The 15,847-nt window shown below is 52.2% G+C and overlaps 1 protein-coding gene across 1 annotated transcript in view; it reads left to right on the top strand.

Annotated features, from left to right (window-relative positions):
* The window catches only part of INPP5D (inositol polyphosphate-5-phosphatase D), a 111,841-nt gene that overhangs the window by 71,324 nt on the left and 24,670 nt on the right, over positions 1 to 15,847 (top strand). The window contains exons 10-17 of the mRNA XM_006906622.1: positions 3,743 to 3,849; positions 5,657 to 5,759; positions 7,774 to 7,970; positions 8,442 to 8,559; positions 11,095 to 11,191; positions 11,783 to 11,921; positions 13,424 to 13,532; positions 13,699 to 13,787. Of these exons, the coding sequence (XP_006906684.1) occupies positions 3,743 to 3,849; positions 5,657 to 5,759; positions 7,774 to 7,970; positions 8,442 to 8,559; positions 11,095 to 11,191; positions 11,783 to 11,921; positions 13,424 to 13,532; positions 13,699 to 13,787 (959 nt within the window). The remainder of the gene's footprint in view (positions 1 to 3,742; positions 3,850 to 5,656; positions 5,760 to 7,773; positions 7,971 to 8,441; positions 8,560 to 11,094; positions 11,192 to 11,782; positions 11,922 to 13,423; positions 13,533 to 13,698; positions 13,788 to 15,847) is intronic.

Raw genomic sequence — 15,847 nt, 5'->3', positions numbered from 1 at the left:
ACCAAGCTTGGCGTGTGAGAAGGCCAAGTGGCTCCAGCATAGATGGCGCAGAGATTGGGCCCCCATCATGGGGGCTGGGTGATCTGAGCCACCCTTAGGAGGTTTCAAGCAGGGGCGTGGTGTGATCCCACTTTAAAATGAACCGTGGCTGCCTGCTGAGAATAAATTATGGGGGGAGGGGCACGTGGAGATAGGGGGACCGATTCGGAAGCCATGGCAGCAGCCAGGCAAGAGATGGGGGTGGCTTGAGATGAGGAAAGACAGACTGGGAATGTTTGGGAGGTAGAACTGCTCACATCTGCTGAAGGATGAGAGGGAGGTGCCGAGGGAAAAAGGAACCAAAAAGAGCTTCTAGTTTTATTTTACTAAACGTGGAGACAGATGGACCATTTACTGGCCCTGGTAGAACACTGATCCCGATCGAGCAAGATATCACACCCAGGTGTCAGTCACACAGTCCTGCAAATGGATGTCAAGGAAAACCAGGAATTCAGAGGGAGGGAGACGTGGCCAATAGTAGCAGATTTGGAAAAGTCTTGGGATATCCCAGTTGGCAACAGTAGGAACCATCCTATGGAACATTTACTTCTGCTGACAGGCAGATGAGATTTCTGAGCTCACAGGACATCTACAGTGTGCCTTGGGTGAAACTTCCAGTCAAGACGGCAGCTGAACACACACATTATCATCAGTTCCCTTCCTAAGGACAGAACTCACAGGATCAAAGAGAACAAGAGGAAAAAAAATGATGGCAACAAAATTCTGAATGCTGAAAAGCAGATGGAGAATGATAACCGACTTAGAGGAACCTAAAGAAGCTAAATTTTAAACAAGCAGTAGGAAAAACTGAGACACCTGACTCATACCACAGAACCCACAAAGGATGCAGGGATCGATAACATCAGGGGCCCTTAGAAGTGGGGGCGAAGGTAGGGTTATAAACAGCAGAAGTGGATGAAAATCTGTTTAAAAAGAGATAGACGTGCCAGATTCTTTTCCACTCCACATAGGCAGTGGATTCCCCTCACCATTAGGCAGAAGACTGAATATTTATTCTCCAGGAAAGATAAAGAACTGGTGAGGGCAGAGGAAGCTGCTGGAAACAGAGGACTAAATAGCAGTCACTTTCTGAATGTAGCCCTCCTCCCTGCCTGACGAGGGATGCTGCCAGCCAGGCCCACACCCTGGAGGAAGGAAGCTGGAAGATTCTTCTCTGGAGCATATGACCAGCACAGGGGCAAAAATCTAAAGACACTGCCATCAAGTGTTTTCCCCATGAATCAGCCCATGAGGCCACCTGGGGAGAAGCCCTGCTCACTAGGCCCCCTCTCTCACTGTTGGAACACAGACAGCCAGGGACCACCAGACCCTGGAGGGAAGCCTGCACTAGGAGACACGGAGACTCAGGACAATAAGAAACAGAAAGACGGAAAAATTGGAAGAAACAAATGATGAAGATGAAAAGAAGTAGGACCGTGAAACAAGAACAGAATGCGATTTTAAAAGGAACATTCCGAGAACAAAATCAAAATGAAGAAGGAGGGGTAGGGAGGAAGGAGGAAGGGGGAAGAAGGAAAAAGGAAAGGGGAAATGGAAACATAGCAGAAATTTTAAAAACAAAATCAATGGAAGGATGGAAGGATAAAGGTGGGGAAAGTTCCCAGAAGGTAGAACAAATGGACAAAGCGAAGGGGAAATAGGAGAGATTTTAAAAAATTAAAAGACCATCAGGGGGTCAAATACCAACATAACAAGTGTCCATAAGAGAAAACGGAAACAGGGTGAGAAAATTTACTAAAAAAACAATTCAAGAAAAACCCTGTGGACTGAACGACGCCTGTTTCCAGGTTGAAAATGGCCGGTCGTGTGCTCATCACAGTGGAGGAAGTCGATCTACCCAATGCTGGGAAGTCTTACAGCTCTGGATTCAAAGAAAAGACCCTATGAACCTCAAAGCAAAAGACAGAATTACGGACTGTGTTAGGCAAGGGTCCCCACGACCACCCCCAGGTCCAGTGACTCACCAGGAGGACTCACAGGGCTCAGCATAGTCACACAGCTGTGACTTATCCCAGTGAAAGGACAGCCACCAAAATCAGCAAAGGGAACGGGTATGGGGGTGAAATCCAGGGGACACTAGGCACAAGCTTCCGTGAGTCCTCCCCCAATGAGGCGTGACAACACGTGTAAAGTGTCGTCTACCAGGTACACAAATGAGAGACTCAGCCTGTGGTTTTTCCTGGGGGCTGGCCACATTGGCACCCCCTTCTGGCATGTACCCAAATTCCAGAGTCCCAGGAGGAAAGCAGAGTCCCGCAGAAACCACACTGTATGCACAGTTCAGGCACAGGCGGCTGCTGTCATCAGCTCAGCGAATGTTGGGGACCCTCCCGGAATCTAAGGTCCCCGATGCCGGCGGAGGGCCACCTCGCAAGCAGGCTTTTCTAGGCGCTCTTCTGCACGCAAGCCCGTCAGAGCAACGTTGAACTTCTCAGCAGCCACCGATAGAGCGAGTTCTGCAGAGTTTGAGGAAAATGATTCCAGACGTAGAGTCCTGCTGGTGAAGTGTGAGCGTAGAGTTTTCAAACACGCCAGGCCTCCAAACATGTATTGCCTGTTTTCCTTTTCTTGAAAAGCTACTAGAGATGTTGCTTTACCAAACCGAGAGCGTAAACCGAGAAAGAGGAAGACATGAGATCCCCCAAAATGGCGTCCGATACAAGAGAGACGGAGGTGAATGGGGTCCCGGATGCTGGAGAAGGACGATCCTAAGGGAATGGCTACACGTCAGGCCTAGAGGTCACCGGTGCAGAGAAGACAAGGCCCAGAGGCTGTGGGAGACAAAGCCGACGAAAGGGCTCGATCCCATGGGAAACAGAGTTACAAACTGAGTCAGGACCAACGAAAACCCGTGGCGATTCTTAACTCCAGGAAAAACAAAGAGTTGTCAGGGTTTGTCTCTCAATAGCACTTCCATACTCATCACTTAAAAAATACTGCTGACCTGGCCAAAAGGGTGATACAATTATTGGAAGGATGACGGGGAAGAACCAACATTACGCCCTGGTGGGGACAGGGGAAGGGCGAGAGGGGAGACAGGCCGCATGTGTGAACGAGAGCCAAACCTTCATCTTCCATAGTGGAAAGTCAGTGTGTAATAGAAAATATTGAAATATCTAACACTGGAACACCAGGAGGTAGCATAGAAGCATGTTGTTTAGAGGTGCAGTAAGATTCCAAAAGAATCCATCACGAGAGTTGAAAGTGGCTGCCTCTGGGACGTTGGAGGGAGGTGGGGTTGGGGGCTACTATTGTGTGTGCAAATCTTGTAGAACAATTTGAGTCTTTTAATCATTGATAGAAGTAAAGAAATCTTAATTTAGATATAAAATGAAAGTAAAGCAAAAGAAGGAAGGAAGGAGGGAGGGAGGGAGTAAGGGAGGGAGAAGAAGGACAGAAGTAGGTGGAGGAGGTAGAGAGAAAAAGATGAAATGTTGGACATTCTTGCTTCTGCTCTGGCCAGGCCGCCTCTTGCTTGTTCCAGGCACCTCCCCAGATGTGAGCCCCACCTCAAAAGAGCAGCCAGGAGCAGAGGGATCTGGGAGATCCAGCACAAATTCGGTGTTCAGCCTGGGGACGGGAAAGTCAGCATTGTCGATGGTCAGATGCCAGAAATATTGGAGACTGTACATAGTGGGTGACAAGCTGACGAATGAATAAATGAACTTCCATTCCTCTTAAGTCCTACAGCTCATCAAGTCTCAGAAGTTTCTGAACAAGCTGGTGATTTTGGTGGAAACAGAGAAGGAGAAGACCCTGAGAAAGGAATATGTTTTTGCTGACTCCAAAGTAAGTGACAACAGACTGAGATGGGCAGGAGGGGAATGACGGACGCCTGAGAGACGCCTGGTTTCCGAGGCTGGCTTTGTGCCTGGAAGTCCGCACCATTAGCTCACTCAGTTCTCACAACCCATTTCCTGCCTGGGAAAGCTGAGTCCAGAAAGGTGAGGCGACACGTTCCAGACCAGTTGGAATCTGAGGAGTCGCAACCCTATCTTCCCCTCTGTCATGTTGCCTGCCTGAGAGGGTGCGTCCCTTATCGCCGTGTCTACCCAGTCCCCAGCCCCACTGGGAGGAATTGAGCTTCTCTGGGCTGCACTTGGAAGCACTCCGGGGCACCCCAGACTTAAACCTGAGTCCCAGCGAGCGTTCCCTCCATGTCTGCACTTTGCCCACTCTGCAGAAATGAGGTGCCCTGCTAGGACTGGCTTCTGGAGTAAGCGTGGTGTGAGCGAATGGAAATACGAGGCGTCTGGGGGTGTCGCGGTGGGCCTCTGTGCCGCCAGAGGTGGGGTTCTCTGTGGATTGATCTCATCGCCCACAGTCTCAGCCCTGCTGTTTATCCTTCCGTAGACAGGGCGTCTGAGGCAGGCACAAAGGGCTCACACCACATCAGGTCAGCGCCGTGACAAGGCTGTCACAGGGACAGCCCCCACCAAGTGCCCCGTGGGCGAAGTGGCAGGGTGGGCTGGTAGGAGGCCAGGGGGAGGGCCAGGAAGGACTGGGAGGAATGAGAGAGGAGGCTGGGAAAAACTTGAAGTGGGGGCCAGACAGGCGATGGAAGGCGGAGAGAGAGAATGCCTGGCTGGGCGTCGTTCTGGGCACAGGGGCGTCAGTTCAAACTCCAGTGCTGCCCATTGCTACGAGCTCAAGATTGAGGCACGGCGGTAAACTGAGGCACCGAATTTTGAGCCATCCCTTACTAAAGGCAGATTTCCATAAGCACAGCCATCAGATTGGCGGTTGGGTCGAATCGCATGAAATTGCCATCATCGTAGGTCGGAAATAGTAAATATTGGTCATATCACACAGTACCACCTAGAATTGTTGTGTACGTGTGTTTCGCCAGCCTGCCTATTTGACCGTAAGCTACGAGAGGCTGTGTCTGCTCTGCACCCAGCGTGTACGCCAGACGACTAAATAAGGAAGGGCTGTTTAGGAGGCTGGGACAGCCTCTGTGTGTTCTTTTCAATTCGTTTCTTTAAATTTTCTTTCATTACACAAGTGATCTTTTCTCAATGGTGAAAAAGTTACAAATAAGCGAAAAGTTTAAAACAGAAACACCCATATACCACTAGTAAACCTTGAACGATGTATTTCAGGATTTTTTTTTTTTTTTTTAATAAAAATGCAGTGATGCTATTCATGCTGTTTCGTCAATTGGCTTTTGATACTTGGCAATAGATTTAGACCATCTGTTCTTATCGATAAGGTATTTCTGCACCACGGTTTTTAAACCGTATGGTATTCTAGCATGAGGATGACCCATAGTGCAAGTATTAATTCATTTCCTGAGTGGACATCAAGGTCGCCTCTAATTTTTTCCGTACCGAAATGCATGCTGCAGGTCTCATGATATGGCTGGGTCTTTGTTCAGTTCCTGACTATTTTGCTAGAGTCAGTTCCTTGCAGTGGGGCGGCTGGTCACAGCGAAGCCATTTCTTAGACTTCGGACACATATTTCCCGCTCACTCTCCCGGAAGTTGGTACCGACTTGCGTCCCTCTCAGTTTTCTCGAAGCTGACCAAGCCCTTTGAGAGTGTAACGCGCAGGGAGGCAGAGGCCTTTCTGAGTGTGTCTGCCCTTCAATCCCCAGAAGAGAGAAGGCTTCTGCCAGCTCCTGCAGCAGATGAAAAACAAGCACTCAGAGCAGCCGGAGCCGGACATGATCACCATCTTCATCGGCACCTGGAACATGGGTAGGTCCTGCCTCCTCTCCCTGTCACCTCCCCGGGGGCACTGCTTCCTGCCCCCCCACCCCACCCCCGCACCCTCGAATGGGCGGGGCTACGTCTGACTCTCCCACCCCCAGCCCCTCAGCACAGCTCTTTCTAGGGAATCCCACTCTTTTCCTGAGACAGTGGGTACGAGGACTGAGCCCTAGGACCCCAAGAGCTGCTGAAGCGGGTCACTTCGCTTGTCTAAATTGGAAGGTTTTAGGTAAAGAGTCTCAACATCTAGGTGAAGGGACCTTGGGCACCGGCCGGCTTTAGGCAAGGGGCCCGGACCTGAAGCAAGAACTTCTGAATTTCATATAAATGACAAATAATTTTTAGTTAGGTGTTTAGCTAGAAATAAATACATATAGACTAAATATATATTATGCTAAATGTATATATTACACATATTTACATACTAATGTGTATTATATACTAAATATATAAATATAATATACCAAATGTAAACAGTACTAAATATTTAGTGTAACTATTTAGCTAGAAATAAGTACTAAATATATGCCAAATATACATTGTACTAAATATGTGTACTATATACTTATGTACTACTATATATTTACATACTAAATATAATTATGCTAAGTGTTTAGTATAAGTATTCAGCTAGCAATGAGAAAGTAAGTAGATACAGGCCATCCAGTTGAATTTGAATTTCAGATAAATAGGTATTGCATGGGACACACTTATTCTAAAACTTACTCGTTGTTTATCTGAAATTCAACTTTAACTGGGCATCTGTCTACCCCACTTGGTCCCTCTTGAAGTACAGCAACTGGGCACGGCATAGTCACTCAGAAGCATCCAGGAGGAAGGGGACAAGTAGCAGCCACTCACTGAGGGACAGGAGTAAATGAAAACAGTGTGCAGCTCCTGGCCTGTCGGCTGAGTAGATGATGGCCTGAGCTCCTGACCCTGATTTACAAGCTGCCAGCCCTGCCCAGGCCTTCACGGGGCCACGGCAGCACTGCCGTAGTGCTCAGGCGCAGGCCCCAGTGTCCTGCGTGCCCATCTGTCCTCTCCAGCGCTTCTTATTGGCCACCTGATCGCGTCACCGCTCACACTCGGGTTCATGCACGCGGGCACATGGCTCCTTCCCGCTTTCTCCTCTGAGCGTGGCAGTCTAGATTTGGCTGGGCCTGGGGCAGCTGTCCCGCCGCACAACTGCGGGGGGGCGCCCTTCACACAGGAGACAATGGAAAGAGCTGGCTGCACCAGGGCAAGATGGGTGGGTGGCCCCAGGCAGAGACCACCAGTCCCCAGCGTTTGCGCTCCTACCGTGAGCCCTGGGGAAGAGCAGACCCCAGCGGCCATCAAATTAGTTCTTGGGTTTTGGGCATTTGAGAGCCAACAAGGTTATGTCTTCGGGGGAAAAAGTTGACTCGACCGTCATGGGCGTTGAGAGGAGAAATAACTCTCATCATTTCTTTACTGAGCTGCTTCAACTCAGTTTTCGGGATGGGGGTCGAGGGGGTGTCCACGCTCCTCCCGTTTCTCTTTCTAACACCCACACATCGCTCAGATCTAGGCCGAGGTCTCTTTTGTGAGGAAGCCATTGTTGTCCCCCCACCGTGGGCTGCAAGCCCCATCCCACACCTGGCGGCCTACTGAGCTATCCTGCCAACGGAATGTCAGGCCCTCGAGAAGTGTGTCCCGGGTACCGATGTCGCCCCAAAGACTAGCCAGTGTTTGACATCTGTGCAACTAGTTCAGGACACCCCAGGGACTCGTCTAGTCTTTCTAGCCTTGGAAACTTAACATTATCTTTAAAAAGAAACTGAAGTGGCCTCTGACCCTACCTGACACCCTCAGGGATAACTGTACCTAGCTCTCTGTCTGGGACATTTTGTTGGGCGGCGGGAATGGTTTTCGTGACTGTGTGTCTGCCCCCACCCCCGCTCCCCAGCGCTCCCCCCACCTGTCTTGAATTCTTCCTATGTGCCTATGACTCACTTGGTGTTGGGTTTTGCTGTTGAAGGTAACGCCCCCCCTCCCAAGAAGATCACGTCCTGGTTTCTCTCCAAGGGGCAGGGAAAGACACGGGACGACTCTGCTGATTACATCCCCCACGATATCTACGTGATCGGCACCCAGGAGGACCCCCTGGGAGAGAAGGAGTGGCTGGAGATACTCAAAAACTCCCTGCAGGAAATCACCAGCATGACTTTTAAAACAGTGAGCAGCTGTCACGGCCCTGGGTGGGACTCTGGGGCAGTGGGCTTTGCAAGGCCAGCCAGGAGCATCTCAGAGGCAAGGGCAGCTCGGCCTATTGGCTCTCAGCTTCCAAAGACGCCTGAGTGCTCAGTGGTCCCTCTCCCGCCCCCGCCCCCTTCCAGAGCCAGAGAGGGGCACCTGCGTTCAGAAACCGATGGGGTCCGTAGGCGTTGCTGAAAATCACGGGGGTCCTCCCGCGACCCCGCCTGTGCCTGTATATCCTCCTTCCTTCATCAACATCTCATCAGCCCCAGCTCCCATCTCCGAGATTCTTTGTCTCGTCTGTGGGATGTCCTTAGGTGTCCCCTAAAGTGTAGGGATTATAGACAGGGAACCCCACAGCATGGAGGTGAGGGCTGAGTGTGAATCTCCGGGTGTTCTGGGGTCAGGCACTACGCCCTGACCAATGGTCACAAGTGTCCTCCCCACCAGATCACCATCCACACCCTCTGGAACATTCGCATCGTGGTGCTGGCCAAGCCGGAGCACGAGAACCGGATAAGCCACATCTGTACCGACAACGTGAAGACGGGCATCGCCAACACGCTGGGTGAGTGGGGAGGGGCCGTGTTCTCCCTGGTGCGCTCCTGCTGACGCGCGTCCATCCTGCCCTGGCCAGCTGGGACTTCCCCGGATTAAAACCTGGTCTCGTGTCCTGGGATCCCCTTGGTCCTGGGCAAACTGGGGCGGCTGGTCCCCCCACCGAAACTCACCGGTGTCAACACCACTGCTTCTGGGTCCTGGCGGAGATGCAGGTTCCAACTCAGCAGGTCTCAGGTGGAGCCTGACAGTCTGTGTTTCCAACGACTGCCCATCGAGTGGCCCACAGGCCCCGCCTTGAGTGTCAGGGACCTAGGACGGGGCTTAATAGACTTGCTGTGAAGGGCCAGGGAATAAATACTAGAGGCTTTGCAGGCCAGATGTCACTCTTCCTCCTCGCAGCTGTCACAGAAAAGCAAGCACAGAGGCCTGAAATGAATGGGAAGGGCTGTTCTGTAAAAGAGGGATCCCAAACCCCTGGGCTGCGGAGCAGTACTGGTCCGTGGCCTATTAGGAACCAGGTCGCGTGGCAGAAGGTGAGCAGCGGGCCAGCGAGCGAAGCTTCATCTGTACCTGCAGCCGCTCCCCAGCGCCAGCATCACCGCCTCAGCTCCACCTCAGATCCTCAGGCATTAGATTCTCATAGGAGCACCGGTCCCTGGTGCCAAAAAGGTTGGGGACCACTGCTATAAAATTTTATAGCACAGTCTGTGGGCTCGATTTGGCCACAGGCATATGTTGCCAGCCCCTGATCTAGACTGAGACCGATGCAGGTGGGATGGGGAAGTGCCGGTATCACCTGCGAGCCGGTGGGACCAACGAGGGTGCTGCAGAGAATTGAAATAAGAGTGGAGGACCAGATGAGTGCGAGTCTGCGCGTGGGAATGTATGAGAGTGTGGGTGTGGGTGCCTGTCATGAGCGCCAGTCTGTGCGGGTGTGCGAGTGTGTGGGAGTCCGTATACGTGAATTTGTGAGTGCATGTGGCAGGTGCACCCACGTGGGCTGGGGGCAGAGTTGAGGGCGAGGCCAGCAGTTCCTGGTGGTTGGAGTTGGGGACAGGATAGTCCCAGAGATAACAGGAAATAGAAGAATTGCTGCCATCGAGCGTGAAAGCGCCGTCAGCATTTCTGCTGACAGACTGCACACTGCCTGCGTCCACACCCACTTGTCCCTCCTTCCTTCCTGTCTCAGTGGCTGCCCTGTTCTGAAGGCCACACCCTTCTGCTACCCAGGAACCTCCTTCTAGCCCGTGTCCCATCTCTGTTTGGGTTGCCTGTCCGCCCCCCGACTGGCCCCTCCCAAGGAAGCAGGGCTGGATAGTCCCCAAGGTCCTTTCATTCATGTTCTGCCCAGACAGAACAGGAGCCAAATGGGTCATTTTAAGTTTTCTAATAGCCACACTGAAGAAAGGAAAAGGAAAAGGTGAAGTCATTTTTAATAATACATTTGTCAAACGCCATACATTCGAAATATTACCATTTCAATCGGTATTTATCGAAGTCACCATTTCAATAAAAAAAACTATTAGATAATTTACATTCTGTTTTTCTTACTGAGGCTTGTGATGCCGATGTGTTTTTTACACTTACAGCCCATCTCAGTTTGGACTGGCCACATTTCAAGGGCTTGATATGTAGGCTCGTAGCTACTGTATTGGACCAAGCAGATTCTCAGACTTCAGCCTGTGTCAGAATCACCTCGAGCAGAGGTTGGCAAACTTTTCTCTAAAAAGGCAGATAGTGAATATCGTTTTGCTTTGCAGGCCATGCAGGCTCTATCCATGGGTGTAGCTGTGTTCCAGTAAAATGTTCTTTATGGATTCTATACTTCAATTTCATATCATTTTCATGTGTCACAGAATATTCTTTTGACTTTTTCCCAACAATTTAGAAAGGTAAAAACCACTTTTAGCGGGCGGTAGGCCCAGCATATGCCCACCCCTGACCTAGAGGACTCATTAAATGCAGATTACTGGGCCTCGCCCCCAGAATTTCTGATTCGGCAGGCCCGGCATGGGGCCTGAGGACGTGCACATCCCATAAGTGCCCCAGTGACGCTGATGCCGCTGGTCCAAGGAACACACTTTGAGAACCACTAGAATAGCGTAAAATGGACAGAAAACGAGGTGGTCTCGGTACAGGGTTGGGTCTCACCAGGACCCTGGAGTTAGCTGAGTAGAAGGTCAGCCCGCCGAGTCCTGGCTGCTTTTCACTGTCCCGCCTGCTTGGCATGTGGGTGACCAATGGCTCCTTGTGGGCAAATGCCAGCATGGGTTCCCAGGCAGCCTCCTCTCTCCCTCGGCCCCGCAGAGAACCCCACCCAAGGCTGCTGGTCATTCACCCCGTTCTCTTGTTGTCCTGAAGGAATCTCGCCTCCTAGTGCCTGTCCCCTGTCCCGTCTCCCTCCGCAAATGAAGCTGCTTTGCCTTCTTCCTAGGCCTCCGCTTCTCCCATCTATCAACTGCACTGCGTCCCCTTGATTTCCTGCCACCTGACGAGTTTGCCCACTTGATACTCTGACTTCCTTCTTCTCCCCTCCATTTAGGGAACAAGGGAGCCGTAGGGGTGTCATTTATGTTCAACGGAACCTCCCTGGGGTTTGTCAACAGCCACTTGACTTCTGGAAGCGAAAAGAAACTCAGGTAATGGTGCTCGTTCCCCCAGAGCCTGTGTTGGGATTACTTGCCCAGGCACACCTCACACCCCTCACTAAACACCGCAGCGACCGCTCAGCCCTCTGCTGGGGCCCTGTCCTGTTGGCCTCTGAGCACTTTTCCCATGGTCTCGTCACAGGCAATGGCAGCACAGTAGTGACCTCCCGGGGGGAGAGACCTTTCTGAAGGACAGAACAGACATTTCCCTGTGTCGTCACCCTAATAGACGCCTAAGTACCACTCCTTTCTAAAGGGCAAAACCGCACCTGGCCACCCTTCCCTGTCAAAGCCCATTTGCCTATTGGCGGCCCAGTTGTGAAGACGGCCGTCTAGAATAGTTAGGATTCTGATTTTCTGCAGAGCAGATGCTCTCAGGGCCCCTGCCCTGTGTTCCCAGTTCAGCCTGAAAGGCCCTTTGCCCCAGGCATGCCCCAGCCACACGTAAGGTGTTCGCTGCGCGGGGGGAGATTCGATGCCTTGACCCCCCCCCCGCCGTGTTACCCCCCCACCCACCCCAACTTCCTGCCATGGCGGAAACGGGAACCCTGTGCTAAGATGGCTGCTTGGTCATTTAATTAGGCGAAACCAAAACTATATGAACATTCTCCGGTTTCTGGCTCTGGGAGACAAGAAACTAAGTCCCTTTAACATCACTCACCGCTTCACTCACCTCTTCTGGCTCGGGGATCTCAACTACCGCGTGGAGCTGCCCACCTGGGTAAGGAGCTGCCCACCTGGGGCTGGGGCCGCCCACCTGGGTGAGGGGCTGCCCACCTGGGGCTGGGCTGCAAGGGACAGAGGCCCCCTCGAATTAGCTCAGGTCAGAATCACCAGACACACAGGCTGAGCCAGGCCAAGGCAGCCACTCCCCCTAGGACTCAACACTGTTCCCGTCATGAGGGTTCAGCTCCCCTCCCGTCCAGTTCCCACCTGACTGTCCCAGCCACACCCCCTCATCACCGCCACTCAGATGCTTCAGCCTTCCCTGGGATCTGGTCCCCTCAGCCTGCTAGCCCCAGATTCCAGGAAAGGCTGAAGTCCGAGAAGACCAGATCAGTTTTATTCCCCAAATCACGGGCCACAGGCCAGCCCACGGATGACTTTCTTTAAGCGGGACGTCCACCTGAGATCTAGTGAACAGCAGCCAGGGGCTTTTGTGGCACAGACACGGGAAAGGGAGAGTGGACAGGCATGGCCGCTGGACACGTCCGGAACCAGACATGGTTGTTTTGGGTGATCCTGGAAGACATGGCCGGGGCCGGGCCTGGAGCAGAGCAGAGCCCGTCTGCCTGAGACTCTTTGCTACCAGCCCAATGCTACCAGGGGTGTTGAATGCTTTTGCATTGCCGTCCTGGGAGGGAGAGGGAGGATGCCAGAAACGGACCCACTTTTATGGAGGAGAGGGAATCCCGAGGAGCAGACAGATCAGTTACAGGTCGCTGACAGAGCTGGGAAGGAGCCGAGACCTTCTGACTCCCCTTCCCGGACGTTTTCCCAACATCCTGCATCCCTCGGCTGCCTTGGCCTCACCCAGCCGGCCGGCACGGACTGAGGAGCGTGGCCCATTTGTGCCCATTTTTGCCCATTTTGCTTCCCCGACCACACCCCCCATCCCGAGAAGCTCCTCGGGCCAACGCTCCTTCTCTCTCCTGCTGAGCAGGCAGAAGGGAGAGGGGTGAACAGGGACCCTTCTCAGTCTAAGCGGCTGTCAGAGTGGTTCTCTCACCACGGCAGAGGTAACACGAGAGACGTGAGACAAAGCCAGCGCGGCCAGTCAGTGTCACACCAACTCTCGAGGGCTCTGCCCGGATCGCAGAGGCCCGATGCCCAAGGACTTGGGACCTGAGGTCTCACATTCTTTCGTGGCCTTAGAACAGGCTGTCTCATTCCTGCAGAGAGAGCGAGCAAGGGCAGGACACACACCTACCTAATGAAGTGTTAATGAAACGATATTAAAAGACAATGAAAAAATAAAATGTTTGGGACAGCCAGAGACTTACGTTATTGGGTTGACGTTTCTAATTTTCTAATAATTGCTCTTGCTGAGTTTTTCCTATAAAATGGTTGCGTTAAGAAGCACCCACCCAGCAGCCGCCAGGGGACCGGGGTCTGGAGTGGCACCAGGGGCTCCGGGGCCTAAGAGCCAGGCAGCGGGTGGTAAGGTGCCTCCTTATGTTGGCAAAGAGGGGCGGCTGACCAGTAGCCATGTCCTTGCTGCAGGAGGCCGAAACCATTATCCAGAAGATCAAGCAGCAGCAGTACGCGGACCTCCTGTCCCACGACCAGCTGCTTATGGAGCGGAAGGACCAGAAGGTTTTCCTGCACTTTGGTAAGAACTGCCAGCCTTGCCTTCGGGGCCTCTCCAGCCAGCGTTGTCTCGCATTTTCCCAGAATACCCTGGGCGGGGGAAGGAGCACGCCTGGGGAAGAAGGAAACTCAGCCAGATGTGGGACGTGGGGAGTGAAAGCTGAAACCTGGGTTTTGTTTGATTTCAGAGGAAGAAGAAATCACATTCGCGCCCACCTACCGTTTTGAAAGACTGACTCGGGACAAGTACGCCTACACTAAGCAGAAAGCCACGGGGGTGAGTCCTCTCCATGATACCCCGCTGCCCTTCCTCCCCGCCCCCCACCTTGCACATCTCACCCCTCTCGTGTCTGTTCCCATAAAGGTGAACAGCATGGGAAGCGCATCCTCAGCCACTAGGTAGCAAAAAAAGAAAGAAAATTAGAAATCACACGTTGACTGTGTCACAGAGCAAAGACCTCTCTTAAGGAGAGGCTGGGCAGCCTGACTCGCCCACTGCAAGGAGTCGGACAGGTGACTCTGTGAAATTTACCTTCTGCCCAGGTATTTTAAGGTTTTGAGAGGATGTAAAGTGTTATTTCCTTAACTGAGTTCTAAACGAAGCTCATTAAAAAAAAAAAAGTCCCATGGTCAAATATATTTGCTCATCTGCCAAGCGAATCATCATTAAACAAGCTTCTTTGTTGCGGGGCTTCCCCGAGCCCTGTGGGTTTGCGTGCGTTTAGTTCTCCATGAGGAAATTCATGTGCCAAACTCAGTTGGTCACAGAATGCCAATGCATATGTTATGGGGCCACTTGTCTTCCAAGGAACCGTGTTTGGGGAAAGCTGCAGTAAAGCATTTATTCACTCCTGTTAACAGATGTTTACTGGGGACCTATGATGGGCCGGGCGCTTTGGTAGGTGGTAGGAGATTAAACACAAGTGAGATGTCTGCCCCCAAGGAGTTCACAGCAAGAAAGACAAGACAGATATACCACTGACTAACCAGAGGGAGAATGTGATGATGCCAGACGCACTGGAGAGCAGTCAGAGAAGGAAGGGACCGTCTAGGGCAGGGAAGGGCCAGGGCCGTTTGCAGTGCCTCGAAGGACAGTTTGGAATTCAACAAGCAGACATGGCAAGGGCTGAGGGGGCTCGTCCATTTCTGGTTGAGAGAATTGCTGAAGCAGGTGCTGAGGCAGGGAATTTTGGCCTCCATCACCTTCTAGGAACCCAACCCAGGGAAGTCAGCCCCCTGGCTGGGTGGGTTTCTGCGGGTGAGAGTGCTCGGATGGTGAGCTGCCCAGGGTCACTAGGGCCCCCAGGCAAATGGAGAAGGGTTCACAGTGCTGCCTGACAGCCTCTGGGCATCACCTAGGCTCAGGGGCAAGTGGAGAGCTGGAAGTGGGGGAGAAAGGCCAGATGCTGGGGCGATGCCAGAATAGAGCAGGACTCGCAGAGGAAAAACACAAACGAAAACCTGGGAGAGCACGAAGATCCAGCTCCGTTGCCGTGAATGAGGCTGAGACTCCCAGGCAGGACACCTTGTTGTGAGGTGTCACTGGCTGCTGTGCAGCTGGGGTCATCTGGTTTAACGGCGTTGTCAGGGCAGGTCCATTGGGATACGTTTGGGGGTGGTGAGAGGCTGGTCAGGTTTGACTTGAGTATAAGGAGGAACAGACTAGGGCCTGAAATGGGGATTTCCTAGATGCCAGGCTAACCTTTTTGATGGGAACCAGGAAGCCACCGACAGTTCTGCAGAGGGTCTGGCAGCATCACAGTGATGCACAGAGAACAATGGTGCATCAGCATAATGGATGAGGACGACACAGGGGACCAATGAGGAGGCTATGCAGAGGTTCCCGCTGAGAAATAACTAGGGTCGGAACTGGAGGGGAAAACAATGAAAGCGAAAGAAAAGGAGAAAAGCAGGATGTGTTCTTGGTCGATCTGATTGTTTTTTATAAAAACTGGAAAATCGGAAGGCAGAGCCAGCTTGGAGGGAAAAAATAGAACTTGTTTTCAGACTTATTGCATACTATTAGCAGAAAATCTCAGAAAACATCCAGAAGGCAGTTGAAAATACGAGATGGATGCTAAAGGGAGACACCAGGTCTGGGTCCTAGGTCTGGGAGCTGTCCGCACAGAGAAGACAAGCAGTGAGTGGAAGATGAGCAGGGAAGAGCTGTGGACAGATTTGGGGGGCCATCGACATTCAGAGATGAGAGGAAGAAGCAGGGGCACCAAAGGGGCCAGAAAAAGAGCAGTTCTCAGGGGAGGCCAGTGCTGAGAACTGCAAGGTTCAGAAGTGACGATTTGAGCTTCCAAGGTTGGTGAACATCTAGAGATTTGGGAG

The sequence above is a fragment of the Pteropus alecto genome, unplaced genomic scaffold (genome assembly GCF_000325575.1).
Source record: "Pteropus alecto unplaced genomic scaffold, ASM32557v1 scaffold110, whole genome shotgun sequence".
NCBI classification, from domain to species: domain Eukaryota; kingdom Metazoa; phylum Chordata; class Mammalia; order Chiroptera; family Pteropodidae; genus Pteropus; species Pteropus alecto.
The sequence above is the reverse complement of the archived record's forward strand: the minus strand, read 5'-3'. Positions and strand labels throughout refer to the sequence as shown.